The sequence below is a fragment of the Cavia porcellus genome, unplaced genomic scaffold (assembly GCF_034190915.1).
Source record: "Cavia porcellus strain 051 isolate PalLab524CR breed Dunkin Hartley unplaced genomic scaffold, mCavPor4.1 scaffold_49, whole genome shotgun sequence".
In the NCBI taxonomy this organism is placed as follows: Eukaryota; Metazoa; Chordata; class Mammalia; order Rodentia; family Caviidae; genus Cavia; species Cavia porcellus.
This window is the reverse complement of record NW_026947532.1, coordinates 447,034-465,719: the sequence shown is the minus strand read 5'-3', so window position 1 is coordinate 465,719 and position 18,686 is coordinate 447,034. Positions and strand designations below refer to the sequence as shown.

The 18,686-nt window shown below is 55.4% G+C and overlaps 2 protein-coding genes across 2 annotated transcripts; both read right to left on the bottom strand.

The window, feature by feature from the left end:
• Positions 1 to 8,294: 8,294 nt before the first annotated feature.
• Positions 8,295 to 10,743, bottom strand: Lcn8 (lipocalin 8). The gene is made up of 6 exons (XM_013155767.2): positions 10,657 to 10,743; positions 9,669 to 9,799; positions 9,326 to 9,396; positions 9,042 to 9,146; positions 8,882 to 8,971; positions 8,295 to 8,791 (listed from the first exon to the last, which is right to left on the bottom strand). Exons 1-6 carry the CDS (start codon positions 10,741 to 10,743, stop codon positions 8,709 to 8,711), a joined length of 567 nt encoding a protein of 188 aa, XP_013011221.1. The 3' UTR covers positions 8,295 to 8,708.
• A 1,945-nt stretch (positions 10,744 to 12,688) lies between these two features.
• On the bottom strand, positions 12,689 to 16,078 carry Lcn15 (lipocalin 15). The gene is made up of 7 exons (XM_063244161.1): positions 15,712 to 16,078; positions 15,278 to 15,417; positions 15,137 to 15,207; positions 14,884 to 14,994; positions 14,268 to 14,369; positions 13,922 to 13,998; positions 12,689 to 12,816 (listed from the first exon to the last, which is right to left on the bottom strand). Exons 1-7 carry the CDS (start codon positions 15,805 to 15,807, stop codon positions 12,772 to 12,774), a joined length of 642 nt encoding a protein of 213 aa, XP_063100231.1. The 5' UTR covers positions 15,808 to 16,078; the 3' UTR covers positions 12,689 to 12,771.
• Between the last annotated feature and the right edge of the window lie 2,608 nt (positions 16,079 to 18,686).

Below are 18,686 nucleotides of genomic sequence, written 5' to 3'. Positions count from 1 at the left end.
ACTGGACTCGTATCTCTCACCATATACTAAGCTAAAATCAGAATGGATCAAAGATCTTAATATTAAAGCAAAAATATTAAATCTCTGGAAAATAGAGTAGTTAAAACTTTTGAAGACATTGTCAAAGACAAAGACTTTATGAACAAAACCCAGATTGCACAGAAACTATTGTAAAGAATCAACAACTGAGATCTCACCCTATTTAAAGCTTTTGCACAGCAAGAGGAACCACCAACAGAGTGAAGACATAACCCAAAGTGTGGGAGAAAACATTTGTCAGCTGTTCCTCAGAAAACAGATTACTATTGAGAACATATAAAAGAACTAAAATAAAACTCAATCCTCCTGGATTTAAAGACTCAACCAAAAAATGGGCAGCTGAGATGAATACACAGTTCTCAGATGAAGAAATACAAACAGCAAATAAATATGTTCAACATTTCTGATTATTCAAGAGATGCAAATTTAAAAACCACTGAAATTCCACCCAGAAAGAATGGCTGTTATCAACAAATCAACCACCAACATGCTGGAGGGGCTGTGGGGAAAGGAATCCTTGTCCATTGTTGGTGGGAGTGCAGACTAGTGCAGCCACTGTGGAAATGAAAGTGGAAATTCCTCCAAAAAATAGGACTAGAGGTCCCATTCAACCCAGCTATTCCCCTTCTCAGTATCTTCCCAAAAGAATTAAAAACATACCACTTTGATATATGTGCGCCCATGTTTATAGCAGCACAATTTGTAATAACTAGATCTTGGAACCTAAATGCCCATCAACTGAGGAATAGATTTTTAAAAGTGATATTTTTATATAATGGAGTCCTACTTGACCATAAAGAAGCATAAACTACAGACTTTTCTAGGTAAATGGATACAACTTGAATCATAGTCATAAGTGTAATAAATAAGACACACGTGTACACACCATATTGTCTCAGTGTCAGAAACTGAAAGAAACCACAATGCATATGTATATTTTAAAAGAGTTAAGATAGTTATACTACTGATTTATGAGTTCACTGAAGACAAAGATCTGTGCTGGTGTTGTTTGGACAGTTGAATGCAGATATCTTGTGCTCTGGGTGAGTGATTTGGGGATGACAATGCACAATGTATATACCATTGTAGCCCCGATTGAAATGTTTTAAAATTTTGTTTTTGTGTTCTTCCTTCTTTCTTTTTTCTACTTGAAACAAAATGGATTTAAAAAAAAAAAGAAATAACAAAAAGGAAAATTACTTGGAACAGAAAGTAAAAAATTTAATTAGTAGAGAGTACTTTGGAGACTACTAAGCAAATAACTATGAAGCCATAAATGAAATGGGTACATTTACAGGAAAATTTTAGTTTGCCACAGTTGACTAATTAGCAGAGAAAGCTTAACCAGGCCAATTTCCACATGGAAAAAACAAGGAAAATCACTGCAGAAGTACCCATAAAAATACCAGGCTGGGATGATGGTAATTCTATCAGATTTCATACACCAGAAGATTTCAAGGCCACAAACACTGTCAAGAGCAGGAAAACTGGAAAGTGGTGAGCAGGTCGCTTGTCACAAGCACACACACCACGACACCTGGCCTTTGGGAAGACAGTTCACAATCCTGCTTCTAACCAACATCACTTAGGAACAGCAAGACAAAAGTGGTTCTCGGACTGCCCGCTAAGAAGCCCAGGAGCTCACCAGGAGAGCAGGTGGGACTATTCCAGGAGGGTGGCGCCTGCCCCTCACCAGGAGACTCAGTGATGTATTGCATGGTTTTTAAAAGGCTACAAAGACAGCGCCCAGACTTCGTACCTTGTCACAGTAGCCCTGGAAACCAATCGTGATCCTTCTCATTCCCAGTAGAGAAATTCAAATTAGTGCCACACTGGGAAATTTTCAGTGCCCACCACATTGTCAGAAAGCAAAGCGCTTTCTTACAGCTTAATGGAGGCTTCTTTCATTCCAGTGGGATAAAAATCCCACAGATCCGCGCCTCGGAGCTCTGCTCACAGCCCCTGCTCCATCAGCTGCAGTCTGTGGAGCTCCTAGGGTGAGATGAGGTGCTTCATGTTCATAGCTGTTTTTTAGAGAGCTCACAAACCTCAGTAGATTTATGTCAGTCCACTTGGGGAGCCCAACGGAGATTTTCACAGGTGAGGTCCCCAGGTTAAAGAACGCGTGTATGCAGAACAGCAGCAACAGCAGCAGGCAGCAGGGAGCAGAGCAGAGCACAAGCGTGCAGCAGTGGCCTGCGTCTTTACTGCCAGATTCTTACACAGACTGTACCTCGTGTTTTATACCTACCGCCGTTACCAGCAGATGCGTGCTTACCGAGCTAGGTCATGGCTACTTTGCTATATCTCACTGGGCACCGTGCCAGACAAGCAGGGTCACATTCTCGGGTGTCCTTAGACGCCCCTGAACCTTGAAGCCATCTGAGTAGTTCCCTGTAATTTATAAGAACATCTAAGCCTGGAAATAAATCACGAGCAGATCTATAGGACCTCCAGAGTGAGGTTTGACTTAGCATCCTGAATCAGAGGAGGTCTCTTAAAGAGGACAGGGCTGCTGCTTCCGGGGCAGCGGCAGACCTGTAATTGTCAAAATTCAGGCCTGCTGATTGGCCCAAATTCAAGCCTGTGGTTGAGCCTTATATGAGCCCATTGATTGGTCCAAACTCAGCTCTATAGCCAGTTCAAATTGGAGCCACCACAGTCAGTAAGGACATCTCCCAGAGCAGGCACAGGGTTCCAAAGTGGCAAGGCCAGTGGGGCTGGTTGAATCCACCATGGCACACTGGGCCTCTGAGTAGAGTCTGCTGACCTCCTAGGGGGCAGAAAAGAGAGGGCAGGAAGAAGAAAGGGCTCCTTTGTGGGCACCCCAAGGTTTCCATAGTACCAAGGGATGCAGTGCTGAAGATAAAATGATGGCGTCCCCAGCATGCACTGCAATCATCATACAAGTAAATGGCGTTGCCCAGTAAAGGAGACAGAGCCACCCTGCGGAACTTCCCTGCAGGGTTCTTGTCTGTATCATCCGGTTCCGCAGTGCTGGGCAGTGGTCCTGGGCCTGCTGGGCACATGCTAAGGATGGCTGAGACGGAAGTAAGGGCCATGGGTGTCTCCGCGTGACAATGCAGGCTATAAACCAGAAATCTGGGAAGGGAAAGGAAGTTGTCCTGTGGCATTGGACAGGAATCAGTGTCCACAAGAGCTCCGCTTCTGGTACTGATAGGAAGAGAGGAAGGAAGGAGAGAGGGAGGCAGCCAGGAGGAGAGAGGGAGGCATCTGAAAAGGCCTGGATATGACTGCACCCTAACAAAGGGAAAGCCCAGCACCCCTGGTTTGGTCTCTTGGTACCATTCCATGTAACAAGGAACCACTTAAAAAATTATTCTAAAACTGTATCAGAAGAGATTGGGGTCATTTTTGTGCCAGAACAAAATATTCTACAGGAATCAGGGCAATGTGTCCAAAAACCCCATGACCAAGGGGTTCAGAATTCTCAGTGCCCAGACTTCTCTGCTGACAGACGGGCACCACCCATGTGCTGCACTCTGCAGCCCTGAGGCCCACACTGATGCCAGGCACAAACCGCACAAGATCAAAACGAGCACAAAAACCACTTTCCTACCAGCTCAGAGGTGCCCGACTTTCCGGAAAAGGTGGAAACACACAGAGGTCCTAAGCTGAGCTGGGAGGGCCTGTGGGAGAATGCTGCCCATTTGCTACACGACTTTAGAAACAGTAACTGTGTTCCCGAAGGGGTGAAAAACAGACAGACCCCGCTGGAAAGATGCTCCCGGGGCTGGCCCCTAAGGCCCCATCCCTTCTCCTCCCTGCCCTTTGACTGGGACTGGGACAGAGCTTTGTCCTCAGCTTCAAGGACACTTTCTTTTTTCTTGTCACCTGTTATTAAATCCGACTTTTACATTTTCATTTCATTTATTACACTGTTCACTTCTACAATTTCCATTTTTTTATGATTCCCATTTCTTTGCTGAAGTGCCCTGTCTGCTCAGGTTGCTGAGGGAGACCTCTTCCATGCCTTCCATCCCTGGACAAAGTTCCAGGCTCCCACTCAGGCTGAGCTCCTCTCTCAGGAACTTGCCTACTGTGCTGCCTGGCAGCGAACCCTGCATGAATCAACGCGTGCCTTCCCTACAATCCTTGGCTGCTAGTAAACTCTTGTACCACCTGAGTCACTGGCCCTCCATCTGGCACAGCATAACATCCATAAGCAGCATCTTGAATCAAGAAGATCAGATGGATCTGATCATCAAAATAAATGACAAGAGGAAGTGGAAGCCCCCAAAAGGAGCTGAGAATTCCTGAATCCATGCTAATATGAATGAACAGCTGAGCGGAAGGGAGGGAGATGCGATCTTTCAAGACCCATTCGGCCACCGTTTCTGGGGTACAGTTCCACATTCTGTACACCTGAGCTCCCACCTGCTACCATCTCTGGCCTGAAGAACAACCCGATGTTCACCAATTGCACCAAAGATGTGCTAGAGACCAACACTCTCTGCTTTTGTTATCTAAAACTATCTTAAGGGGCTGGGATGGAGCTCAGGGAAAAAGCATAGGGCCTTGGGTTTGATCCAAGCATCTCAGATAAATAAATAAATCTGCATTTTACTCTCATTGTTGAAGATTTTTTCTCTAGAAATAGAAATGTAAGCTGATTGTTTTTCTTCCAGCAAGTTAAGCTGTCCTTCTACAATCTCCCGGCTCCCACCACCTGCCAGGAGCAGTCAGCCGCCTGTCCCTATTTGCAGTGTGTGTCTAATCTACAGAGCCCTTAAATTGTCCCCAAATCATGGCCTTGTAGTACGTTGACAGTTATGTCCCTGGATGTGGTTTCCCTGGGTTCTATCCTTTGTTTTATCCCAATACATTTCTGTGACCCTCTGGAGTCTCTAAGTTAGCATTTTTCTCTGAGTTTGGGATGTTTTGTGGAGCAGAGAGACAATAACAATGAAACTAGAACGAACGGGCCACACTGACTCCTGAAGTTCATATTGCCGAAGTCCTAACCCCCATTTCGGAAGAGGACCTTGGAGGAGAGGGCAGTCAGAAAAGTCAGAGGCTGGGTGCTCCCTCATGGGGTGGACCAGAAACCCCACCGAGCATCTCAGCACCGAGGTCCCACCCTGACTCCATGTTCAGATGTGAAGGCCCTGTCAGTGGTGCTCTGTGCTGGCAGCCAGAGCAGAAATCCAGTCACAGGCTGAGACCCATGAGCTTGAGTTTGAAGCCAGTACGGTGACCCCATGAGACTCAGTTGCTCCCCAAGACCCCCGTAGGGCAGAACTGAGCCCCTAAAGCTCTGTCCCCAGGCACCCTGTGCAGCACGGTACCAGATCAAAGGTGCGCCTGAGGTGTGGGCTTACTCCTAGTAGGCATTTCAGGGGCCCTGGTGCATCCTGGGGGTCAGCGGGGCCTCTCTGTCCTGCAGGACTGGACTCCACTGCCCAGCTCAACCCCAAGCACTGCCCTCCTGCCTCCTTTGTGAGGCTGCTGTCCCTGCACATGAGGTGACACACTGACCCCCAGAGGCCTGCAGCGAGATCACCACTCTCCAGCCTCAGCCCCGATTGGTGGGCAAACCAGGCAACCAGAGGGTGACAGTGCATGGGGTGAGAGGGTGTGACAGGGCCCAGGCTCTGCATCAGGGCAGGCAGAGCAGCCGGGCTGGGCAGGAGGGGCCTGTAGGAGGGCCATGGACAGGGCTGTGGGTCTGAGCCCTGGGCGACAGCAACCATGGGAGAGCCTGGAGAAGCAGGTGGTGCCCATTCATTTGTAAGGCTGTGGAGCCCGCACAGAGCTGGAGGCCTGTACTGGAGCTACCTTGGCACCTGGCACAGGACAGCAGCCGCCAGGAGTGAGGATGGCACTGGGGTCTCACAGACCAGACGGAGCAGGGCATAGGGGAAGCAGTGGAGACAGGAGCCCAGGGTGGCTGTCCTGCAGGCGAACAGATCCTCCATGGACCCATCACAGCCGATATCTCCTTCTGGGGCAGACAGGTCGCCTGACACCCACCTACCACCCTCCCCTGCCCCAGGAAGGACACTTAGGCATAAGCGTGACAGTGGGTTTTATTGGAGGCGGGTACAGGTGGCCCCCAGTTGGGGCAGGAGCTGCTCTAAACCGGGCCCTGCATGCAGAAGGGTAGTGCTCAGGGTTCTGCCTGGCCTCAGGGCCCAAGGACAGTGGGCTTCCCCTCCAGCTGAGTCCCCATGGTCCCTGAGACCCTGCTTGGCGGCCTAAGTCACCACCTTGCAGGCTCCAGCTCTTTCCACAGCATGAAAAGACACACTTCTGGAGCCACCCTTGGGGCTACCAGCATCCTGATCAGAGGACAGGGACAGCCCACCACTCAGGGAGGGCCCAGAGCCCTGGTGATTCTCAACACTGTGCAGGACAGGTGCCGTGGGCAGAGGGCACTGCGGGCAGAGGACACTCCTCACCTCCTTCAGAAGCTCAGTGCAGCTCCCTGCGGACAGGGCAATGTGAGGGGTGGGCAGGAGTGTCACACCCAGCAGGGAGCCTAGCCAGCTCCTGTGCCCAAAGGAGCAGCTGGCCCCAAGAGGACGCTACAGCCCTCCTGACTGAACAGCCCCAAAGCCACTTGGTCCTGAGCTCGGATCTGACTGTCCAGGCAGTGTGGCTGCCCAGCTGCCTGGCAGACCCCCAAGCCCCTGGGCTTAGCTCTTTCCTATCTGACGGGAAGAGTAGCATGGACAGGGCTACTCTCCCAGGTCACTTATGCTCTCAGGAATCAGGGACTCATCTGCAACACTACCACACAGGCCGCTGGGGACAAAACACAGTGGCAACATGCAGTGAGGGGGGGCAACCCAAGGGTCCCCTTCCCTGGAGGGCTGGACCTGGGTGAGGGCCACTCACTGTCACGCTTGAGCAGGTGGAAGTCCGGCTCCTTGAACCCGTGTTCCTGGGCCACCTTACGGAACTTCTCCAGGGCGCTCTCACCGGGTTCTAGGCTCCAGCCTGGGATGAGAGTCAGGCTTGGGCTTTGGGGACAGCCACAGAGGCCCAGCCACACATCCTCCAGGCATTCCCTGCCCCCACAGCCTGGGGTCCCCACAGCAGGGCTCACAATCCCCCAGATGAGCCCAGCCTGGCCTCACTGTAAAGTTTTATGACCCAATGGCTGACACTGTTCTTTGTGAAATGGACATCCAGGAGAGCATAGGTCTTGTAGTCGGTACTCAGGACCTGGACCTCTTTGGTTTCCGGTGGTTGAGCCAAATACCAAATACCATGGGGTTCTGAATTCCAAAGCACAGCCAGGGCATGCATACATGCACACACACACACACATACACACACACACACACACACACACACACACACACATCAACACCAACACACACACTAATCGACACCAATGCACACACGCATAAGCAGACACATCGCTTTATACGCCAAACACACAAGTATGTGCCACCAGTACACACACACAAAAAACACATGCACACCAACACGGCCTGAGGATAGCACCTTTCCCGCCCATCCTGATGATGGTGAATGTCCCTGGAACAGCCCTCTTCATGGCTATGGTCTTCTCCACCACACAGCCGTCCTTGCTAGAAGAGCAGAAGACTTGTGCCCTTGAGCACCAGAATCTGGGCTCTGCACCCTGGGAGCACGCAGTGGGCAGAGATACCTGCATGGGAGGCTTCATGACACCAGGCTGACAGCATAGCCAGGCAGGAACCCAGACCATGAGGGCACCCAGGGTACTAGGCTGCATCCCATTCAGGGCCTCCCTGGGAAACTTTCACCCCGCATCCCACTCACAGCGGGGTGGGGGAGGGATCAAGTTGTGCCTTCCAACATGAGACTCGCATGCAGCCTCCAGACACTGCCACCTCGTCATGCTGGGCCACCTCCAGACAGGGCACAGACCCGGAGTGGACCTTGCCTGTCGCTCGGGCAAGAGTCCCCTCTAGCCTCATCCTCCACCTGTCTGGTAGGGATGAGGAGCTCTAGGGCCGTGGGGACAAGAGGGTGGCACAGGAGCCAGTGGCCTATACTGGGCTCCTGTGAGCCTGAAGCCTCCACCTCATCCCGATTTGAGCTGCCCCACCCCTGCTGCCCAGAGTAAGGGTGATGCAGATGCCACACCTCTGAAAGCAGCAGGACTAAGGGACCCTGGGGACAGGCACCCAGAGCCACCACCACAAGACCACACCACTGTCCACCTGGGGCAGACAGGTCCCCTGCCAACCCACCTGCCACCCTCGGCCCCAACCCCAGGAAGGACATTTGGGCACAGATGTGGCAGCAGGCTTTATTATAGACAAGTGCAGGTGGCCCCTGGGCTGGGTGGGAGAGTCAGGGTGGGCGGATCCAGCTAGGGCCTGGGCAGGAGGTGCTCTAGATCAGCCCCTGCACACAGAAGGGCAGTGCTCAGGGCCCCAGGTGGCCTCGGGGTGCAGGCACAGGGGTGAGGGTCACAATTGCCTGGCTTTGGAAAAGCACCCAGCCCCCTGCAAAGTGGGGTAATGGTGCCCATGTCTGGGGCTGGGGGAAGTCGTGTCAGTGATGATCAGCATGGCACTGGGACAGGGAGACTGCGATGGTGACCACAGCCCCAAAACCCCACCCCAGAAGGACCTGGAAGGCAGGACCCCTGGCAGCTCCACTTGGGGACAAGGACAGTCATCCCACCCATGGCAGGGTCCAGAGCCTCAGGGACCAAGGGACTGTGTGGGGCTGGGAGCTGCAGGCTGAGGACCCAGGCTCACCTCCTTCAAGAGTTCAGCACAAGTCCCTGTGGATAGACCAGAGTGAGGGGCAGACAGGAGGGCACCACACCTAGCGGATGCCCTGCCCAGCCTCCTCTCCAAGCGCCCACACCCACCATGCTGGGCCACCAGGTAAAGGCCAGTGTCGGCTGTCAGCTCCCGGAACTTCCTGAAACCTTGCTCGTCCTCACCCTCCAGACTCCGAGCTGCAGGTACAGAAGCTGCTGGGCAGCCCAGGGCGGCACAGGGCTGAACCCCCCTCCCTGCGAAGCTTACTGAAGTATTTGAGCACGTGGAAGTCCTTGCCCCGCCACAGCAGCGACATCCGCAGGATGGCATAGTGCTGGTAGTCGGTGTCCAGCACGTGGATCTCCCTATGGCCTTGGGGTGGGGGGATGACATTTATGCAGCCCCGGCACCTGGGCAGGCACCTGAGACCACTGTCCCCTGTCCCAGGACCCAAGAGCAGCCTTGAAGGGGGATGGGGAGACAGGACCCAGCCACAGGCACAGCAAGGAAGGACAGTGCTGCTGAGACAGAAACCAAGGAACCGTGCTTACCAGGAAAAGCAAAGTTCTCTGCAGCACCGCTCCTCCAGCCCACGGTGGTTTCCGTCTCACAGCTTTTCGAGCTGAAAGGTAGCACCACCCATAGGAAGCTGCCAGCCTGCACCACCCCCTCCCACTGGGCACGCCCTCGACATCCCCAGTGCAGCTGGCTGCTGCCTAGGGCTCTTTGGGGGGAAGGGGGTACAGGGGTGGGGCGGCCTCTCTCATACATTTTGGGGGGCTTCAGCTCATATGTGGGAAAAAATACAGACTGGACACCTGGGGGTCCCAGCAGGTGGGCACAGGGGTAAGGGGCAACTGAGGCCAAACCCAGCATAGGGCCCCCGCCTCTCACTTGTTAAACACGACCTTCACGGTCAGGCTGCTCCCGTTCACAGTGAGGAAGACCCCCTCTGCCCTCCTCGGGGTCCTCAGCGCCAGGTCCTTGTCTGAGGCCACACCGACTTCCCGCCAGAATCCCTCGATCTAGACAGAGAGCTGGAGCTGCCTGAACTTGGAGCAGCCAGCTGAGGCCCTGTTCGGGGGCACTGCAGGGATCCCTGGGCAAGGAGCCCATGGGCTTCAAGAGGACAGAAGATGGCCACAAGGCTTGACAACAGGACAGCAAGATGTCCTGGAAATTACCAGGCATGGTGGTGCCCACCTGTAATTCTCGCACTCAGAGAGACCCTGACTCAAAGAAAAAGAAGTCCCAGAAGCTACTTCTCCCACCATTGTCACCCTCCCAAGGGGTCCCTTCAGCAGTGTCCCTCCCTATCCTGTGCCCCAGGAAGATGAACTCTGCTGCTTTCTGGCAGGGCAAAGAGGAGGACACATAGAAAACACACAGACAACACACCAGCGGGCAACTGGGGTGTCACAGCCTGAACTTGCCCCATTAGCTCTGCTCTGCTGACCTCTCCAGGCCAGCCCCCACCCACTGTCAGTATCAGGAAATCTCTGGAGTCTGCTCCCCAGCTCTGTCCCCTTGGAGCTGTGCTTGGCCTGCGGTGGCACAAATGGACAGGAAGCATCTCAGGCACCTATCCAGGGAACAAGAGTAGACCCGCAAGACCCCAGCCCTGGGAACCCTCATGGACCAAGGGTCCGGGTTGAAGACACAGCCACCCACCCAACGCAGTCAGAAGCCTGGAGACCTTGGAGCCCCTGTGCCTTAGGTGGGGTCCTGGTGGAGCTAACGGGTAGATGTTGAGCAGCTGGTCAGGGGTTGGAGGGAAGGTGAGAGGGACCTGCCGTGGCTGGACATTCTCTGTGCCTGCCCCACCAGGACCCCACCAGGACCCCACCAAGCCAGCATGAGCCTGGCCACAAGGAAACAGCACCTTGCGTGGGTCAAGATCCTCCAAGGCCCACCCGGCCAGCAGCACTGCAAGCAAGCTCAGGACGGTACTCAGCAGCCTGGCCTCCATCGCGTGGCTCCACCTCTGCACCCCCAGCACCTGGGGTTATATGCAGAGCGAGGCAGCGTGTGCAGCCACCCGGAGAGCCAGAGCGTGGCCGGGCCGCCCTGGTGACCGCCTGCCCTGAGATGTCCAGTGTTTCTGCACGAGGACCACCTGGCCAATGATGCCCACACCCTAAAAGTCGGCAGAGGCTAGATGTGAGGACAGAGGCAAACACTGCCATGGGACCATCAGGGCCATAGGGACAGGAGGCACCCCCTCCCACTGCTTGGGGACATAGGCTAGTGAAGGCCAGTGCCCAACCTCAACCTGCAGCCTCCTGCAGCCAGTGAGCACCTGGCTGCAGCCCCCAGCCTGGCCTCAAGCCTCTAGCCTCCTCCCAAAGGGCTCCCCAAGATCCCTAAAACAACCATGTTTTCTGCTGACCCCAGGATCAGCTGGGTGATTGGGGACCAGTGAAGATGGAAACACAGAGGGAGCCCTGGTCCCTGCTCCATCCCTTCTTGAGGAAGAGTGATAGCCCCTCAGGAAAGAAGGGACTCTGGCCCCCTGGAGCCAGCAGGGCTACGGGCTGACCCAGGTACACTGCTCTATCTCAGTTTCCCCATCTGTTACAGTGATGAATTTCAGGATGGGAACAGGACTCTACCTGGACTCTGCCAGGACTGCCTCCACACTGCCCTCTGATCCATCTATGCTGTGTCCAGCAAGCTCTCTTTTGCTACGACTGCCTCTCAGGCCACAGATATTTCTTTTTAAGGCAGACTATTTTTATTTTCAAAAACAGCTTTATCTGTGGAAATAAGCTAAAAAAATAAAAATAAAGAAAATTCCCCTCCCACCTTCCCAGTCCTACTTCCACCTAATGAAAGGGTCCAAGCACGGCCATGGACCCCTGTCCCACAGAGGGCCGCAGTCATCCTGGGCCCAGTACTCTGCCTTCCTGGCCTCCCATAGCAGAGGGGGTGCGGGACCTGATCCCGGGAGCAGCCCTCCCACCTCAGGCCTGGTCAGCTTGAGAGCAGGGGACTCAGCTGCTGTGAGTACCAAGCAAGCTGTCAGGCAGGGGAATGAGCCAGGACAGGACAGGGTGGCCCAGAGCTGGCTGTCACCCTGGGAACAAGGGAACTGGAGAGGGGCAGCAGACAGGCTGAGCCCAGCCTCAGGGCACTGCAGGGACGGATGGAGCCTGGCAGGAGCAAGCGGGCGGGGAGTTGCGCAGGGCATCTGATTGCTTCCCCTCCTGGCCTGAGAGGGCACAGGTGCTGAGGAGCAATGGACCGGAACCCCCATCAGCTTCCTGCTCCCTATGTCTGGCCCTTTGAAGCGTGGGTGCTAGAACGATCTGGAGAACCAGGGCACAGCCTTGGGGTGAGCGACATGGTGGTGGGCACCTTGGAAGGACCTCCTGGCACCCACATCTCCTGTGCTGGCACAGCATGAGCCCCTACCCCAGAACCTGCTCCCTGGGCTCAAACTAGCTGTGCAACCTCAAAGAACCTGCCCAGTCTTCCTGGACTTCTTTGTCCCGCTCTGAGGAATAAGATGGGGTGGCCACATCCAGGCCTCCGTCACAGAAAACAAGTTGGCCAGTGGGGCCAGGCTCAATCCTGGCCCTTTCCTCTGACCCCCAGAGGCTTAAACGAGTGCCCAGATACCTGAGACTGTGGAGGTGGGGCCCACACAGGTGTACAGCCTCCTGCCACTCTGCCCACTTCGGCCTCCAGCCCAAGTGCAACCAGCAGAGCCCCGATGGTCAGGGCCACCTTTCTGGGTCACTTGGCTTCCCTGCAGGCACTGTGAGCCTGACCACAGCCTCCAGCTCCCTTGGTCAGGGGACCCCAAGGAGCCAAATCCCCTTCCCATCTCCCTCTCACCCCAGCCTAGGTCGCCCCAGGAGACAGTGGACATTACACCCTCCCCAAGGCCACCCCCAAAGACATAAAGCTAAGGCTGCAGAATCTGTTTATTGGAGGGGTGGGGGAGGCAGGAGGATGAGGGGTGGCCCAAGGTAGCCTCCAAGGGCTGCAGGTCTCACTGAGCTTCCTGTGTAGTGAGATTTGCTGCTTCAGAATCAACCTGCACAGAAGAATAGCAGCATCTATCCACTGCCCCCCTCAAGCTGGTGCTGCCCCCTTCTGCAGATGGAGACACCCATACTGCTGCTGGTGGATTCATCACAGGGCCCTGTCACTTCAGGTAAAGTGGCCAAGCGCCTGCCCCAGGCATTGACCCATGCCCCTCCCAGAGTTCCCAAAGCCACCTCACGATGGCAGGAGAGGTCATTGTTCCCAGGCCTGCTCCGATCCAAAGAAACAGAAGAGGAGGCCGGAGCAGAGCACAACTCAGAAGTCACCAGGACAAGGACAAAGACGACAGATCTGAAGGGATGCCCACCAGCTCCCTGCCAGGCCGAGCCATGCCAGGCCAGGCAGCTGAGGCCAGAGGTGCTGGTCACTGTGAGGCACATCCATGACTCATGGCCTATGTGCTGCCCACATTCTTGGTGATGGGCTTGGGCAAGACCCTGTAGCTTTCTGGGTCTAATCCTCATGATCCACCTGCACGGAGGCCCCAGGGCTCCCAGGATGCAGCCCTGGGTCAGGTAATGAGGTGGTGGCTCCACACTGACGGGACCCTGGGGAGGGAGCCACGGTGGTGGAGACCAGGGTGCTGCAGGTTGAATAGTGTGCCCCAAACTTTGCAGTCCCCAGAACCTCTGAACAGGACCTCATCTGGAAATGGGGTCTTGGTAGAGGTGGTTGGTTAGGGGTCCAGACAGGATTGTACTGAACTTGGGGTGGACCTAAATCCAATGCCTGGTGACCTGAGGAGAAGAGGGGACCCTGGGTGCAGACTGAGGCGGGCAGAGGTCAGGGGATACCAGGCACGGACCACAGTGACACTAAGTGGACAGGGAGCCACGGTTAGATCAAGAGGCCAGGGAGGTGTCTACAGAGCCCAAGATAAACTCTGAAGGCTCCTAGACTCTGGGCTCTTGGCCCCAGCACTGCTGTTTAGGCCCCATTGGGGCTCAGCATTGGGGATCAGACAGGCTTCCTGTGACAGCAGTGTCCAAGGTGAGGCCTGACTCCAGGGACTTCCCAGGTGGACCTGAGGATGGGACCTGCACAGCAGATCTCAGAGGGGCCAGGGCAGCCCAGGCAGAACCCAGAGAACTCACCATGTGCCCCACCTGTGTAGGGCTAGGACTTGACTCCAGAGGCATCAGGGTGCTCCACTGCCCCAGAGAGCACACATCTGTGGGGAAAGAGGTCCCTGAGACAGGCTGGTGATGTCTGTGCCCCTTTCCAGTGCCAGAGAGGAGCGCTCCCTCACTGCAGGGCAGGAGGGCAGGAGAACTCCACTCTTTTTTTTTTTTTTTTTAAAGCTATAGATGTATATTTATTGATACCTTCATTCCATTTAGTAAGCCAAAAAATTTTAAGCAACTTCAAGGAGGACTCCACTCTTGGGGCTCTGGGGATGGAAGGAGGGGAGAGGAACACAGAGAAGAGAGGGGAAGGCACCTGATCCGGGTGGCCTAACCACCATATCAGCCTGGAGACCCAGCGTGGGATAGAAGTTCTCAAAGGCCTGCAGCGCCTGGAGGGTCGCGTCCTGGGTGCGGCCTAGGCAGAGCAGGGCCCCAGTGAGCCCCTCAGGTCCCAGGGGTCTCGGCAGGGGCCCAGCGGGATGGAAACAGGGTCAGTTGCTGCACTCCCCTGGGCTGCCACCCTGGCTGCTCTGCTGGGAAGGCTGCATGTACAGCGGTGACTGCCGAAGGCCCCCTGAGCACCTCAGGCAGCTCCTTGGGCAGCTGTGCTGCTGTCCCCACCCCTAGCCCTAGCCTGTCCTCCCCACCTCGGGGAGCCAGGTGGAGTCCACCTCCATTGAGGGCCCAAGGCAGGAAAGAACAGGTCCCCCGGGGTCCACACCCCACTCCGGAAAGGGTCCACACCCCTGGTCCAGCCTTCAAGGCCAAGGAGAAAAGGGAGTGGACAGAGCATTAGGCACCAGAGTGGGTGGGTGGGACGGCAAGATGGGGGTGGGCTGAGAGGGACCAAGAAAGGGGGGAGCACGGGAGAAGGGCTGGTGGGTGGGGCGAAATGGCGGGCGGAGCCCGGCGGGCGGGGCCAGGCTCACTGTAGAGCTGCACCATGGTGCTGAGCGCCCCCTCCAGCTCCTTGTAGATGTAAATCACTGCGAACGAGCTGTAATCTGTGTCCGCCACACGCACGTCCAGGTAGCCCAGGGCTGTGGAGGTGATCGTGAGGGGGCCCTGGGGTCTCCAGCCGGGTTACCAACTCACACACCAGCCCCGCCGCTATGCAACAGCCACAGAGAGGGCGAGGGGTGTTTACCTCCCAGCACCGACCTCCCAGCACAGAGGACCTACCTGGGACCTTGAAGTGTCCCTCAGAGCCCACTTTCAGATACTGGACGTCCATCCGTTTGCAGCCATCCCTCCTGGGGTGCAAACCCAGTCACTGCGTGCCTGGCCCAGCTCTTACCCAGCCCCCCAGATCCTGCCACTCACCGGGGAAGCTCTATGTGCACTTCCAGGTCCCCCTTCACAGTGGCATTGACGTCCACAGTAGACATCAGCAGGTGATCCTTATTTTTTAGGAAGACCTTGCAGTCGGACACCATGGAGACCACATGCCAGAGGCCAGAAAACTGCAGGACAGCTCAGTGACCTCCAGGCTGGATAGTTGGACCTCCCTGCCCAGGGCTGGGGACAAGCCAAGGGCCACAGAAGCAGGGCGGTGCCTTAGGTCCCAGGTGAGGCCCCAGACAGGGTGGACAGTAGTCCCTGCTACCTGGGCCAACTCCAGACCAGGACAGCAGGTTCACAACATTCCTGGGAGGGGCACAATTGGCCTGCTGGACACTGACTTCCTGTGCTCACCCACAAGGTTTCCCACAGGGGCCCAGCCCACACCCCCTGGGTGTAGCGCTGGGGCCCAGTACCTTTTTGGCATCAAAGTCAGGCTGTACTAGGACCTCTGCCTGAGTTACTGACGCCCAGAGCAGCACCAAGCTCAGCAGGTCTGGCCTCATGTCCATGCCTGTCCAGCATTAGCATCCTGAGTCCCCAAGCCCAGGACCTCAGCTTTATAGCCCAGCCCAGCCCAGGGCTTGTGGAAGGAGCTGGTTGGGGAGTCTGCCGAAGGGGCTCTGGAAATACCAGCCTCCTTTTGTCCATTGTGTGGCACAATCACTCAAGTGTCCCCTCCGGTCCCAGGGTCACTTCCTGGAGGGCTCCAGACAGCCAGGCTCTCACCTGACATGCCACTGAAGATTTCCCAGGCATGTCGCCCATTGTGGGGCCAGCGGGCCACTGAGCACGGCAGAGACCTCCTCCTGCCTTCGTGGCTCTGCACTCTGGCTGGGGCTGGGGCTCTAGGGTCTTGAGGTGCTACTGCAATAGCCAGGCTTGGGTCCACTCCAGCCAACAGGCCCCTACCCAGGTCTGGGGCACCGCTAAGCACTCCCTCCCTCTAACCCCCAACTCAGGGACAGGGTCTTGCAGGCCTGGCCTCCAGACCTCATCCAAGGGCAGAGCCTGTGCAGCCCAGCTGTGGGAGCCCTGGGTACCCTGCTCCGGACACCCACCCCTAGCTGCCAGTTGGCCTCCTGCAAATGCACGTGGCACAGGGAGCTGGTGGCACTGGGGTGGATTATGTTATCACAGCAGCCTTATCACCAGTTATGTAACTGTGCAGGGGGAAAGGGTGCCAGGGAGACTGGAGCCAGGAAGGGCTCCCCAGTGAGCTCCGGGACCAAGCACCCCAGGACCTGAGGCCAGGAATAGCACATGGCTTTGGGGCATGTCACAGAGGGCTGCCTGGGAAGCCAGTGCTTTGAGTCCACCAGAGTGGATGGGAGCTGAGTCAGAAAGACCCCTCACCCCCAGCACAAGCGGGGAAGAAACAGTGCTTCTGTTTGCTGTCCCTGGTCCCTGGGGTTCCCTGAGGTGCCATCCCCAAGAATCCCTGCCAGATGCAAGGAGTCACAGGATAGAAGACAGGTAAGTGTCAGGAAGATCAAACACCTGATAAAGGACAGAATCGGAATCTCTGGCAGACCCTCAAACTCAGCTATAGCCATGAGCAGCCAGCCCAGTCCCACAAAGGAGCACGAGATCTGAAAAGGCATTCTGCCAAAACAGGAAGCCGCCCGGAAGGGGGCAGCTCCCAAAGAGGTGGTCATTAGTCACAGGGACAGCAACCTAAGGCCACCCTCGCTGCAGAGCATCTAAGGTTTCTAAAGTAAAGAGAGTCCCAGGAACCAGAGGCCAAGGAGCAGCTGGACCTCAGGCTGTAGGGAGCAGGAAGCTGAGCTGGGTCCAGCGTGGCTCCCCTGCAGTCGCCTGCTTAGCAGGATTTACCCGAAGAAAGGAAGCCAGGATTAGGCCAATCCTGCCCACGGCTGTGATGGTGACTTTATTTTGTTGGCAGTGCTGGGGCTGAACCCAGTGCCTTTGCATTGAGTTACAACCCTGGTACCCCCCCGCCCTGCTTTTTTTTTTAACAGTTGGATTTTTTGCCTGGCAAGCTTGAGGTCAAGAGTTCAATCCCTCATACTAACTGGACTTTTTGGATCAGATTTTTTGATACCCCCTTTTTGAGAGAGACAGAGACTCACTAATTTGCCCAGCTGGGCTTGAATTTGCACCCCTCCTGCCTCAGCCTCTCAGAATACTACAAGTGTGCACCGCCATGTCCAGCAAATGACCTTTTTCATACTCACCAAAACCTCAAAGCAACCAAACCTGTGGGTGAAGGACAAGTCTTGTCCACCCCTTTGAGGCAGAGCTGCTCAGGAATAACAAGGAGACCTCTGGGCCCCGTGGCAATGTGGCTCGTCCCCATCCCCACCCCTAGCATCTGGCCAGTCTGGAAAGTCTGCCTCCTCCTGACTCTTTGCCTGACCTCCTAGAACAGGACAAACAGAGGATGGCACAGCTTGTGGGCACCAGGGGCTGAGAGCACCAGGGAATGAGGAGAGGAGTTGGGGGGAGCTCGGCGGCTGTGGGCTGTTGCCTGCTTTGGCAGTGGGACCCTTGAACACTTGCATTTGTGCAGAAGAGCACAGCTGCCTAGGACAGCAGGTGAATCTGCTGGCTGCCTCCAAGCTTTTGAAGCATTGCGTGGCCTCCCATATGTGCTATCTTACAGGGAGCCCTTCCTGGTCTCGCTAAGGTCCGGGAAGTTTATAATTCTAATCCCATGGAAACATCATTGGAATTCTAGTGAGTTAATTTCAATCTACCACTTCCAGTGCAACCCACAGTGAGAATAAAGGCATATTTACAGCTGTGGGGAGCCAAGGGGTCCTAAGTTCATCTAGGGTGATGGTTCATTAGAACAAAGGCCTTGACCGAGTCAAACATGGGTTTTATTCATTCACGAAGAGGGGCGTGGCTCGGGGATGAGTGACAGGGTGGCTGGAAGTACGTGAGTGCTGTCAGCTGGGCTGGGTAGGAGGCCGAGATCGCCTTTGCAGTAAGCAGGATGTGCAGGAAGACTCATCTGCCCAGACTGTCCTGCAGTCAGCACTTCAGCTCTGCTGTGTAACCTTTTATGTCACAGGAAGTCACATTCCTGATAGCAGCAGGGACAGTGGAGCCTGGCTCTCCCTCCCGCTTCAGTCACATTTGCTTTTGGGGAGTGATGGGGCAGGGAAACACTGAACTGTCACCTTGCCCCACAGTCTACACATCAACACCTCGGTCAGACCCCTTTGCATTGCTTAAAGCCAACCTGAGGGGTAAGGAAAAGCCCCAGCCAGCTCTGTGCGTACCCACATGCAGACAGGGCGGGTCAGCCAAGACAGAGACGGCTGCTCTCCATTCAAGGAGAGCCCCCACTGTCTTCCTCCCATGTTATTTTGGTTAGTACACTTTGGAGGGCACCACGCTGCATCCCCCTTGGGAGGGGTGC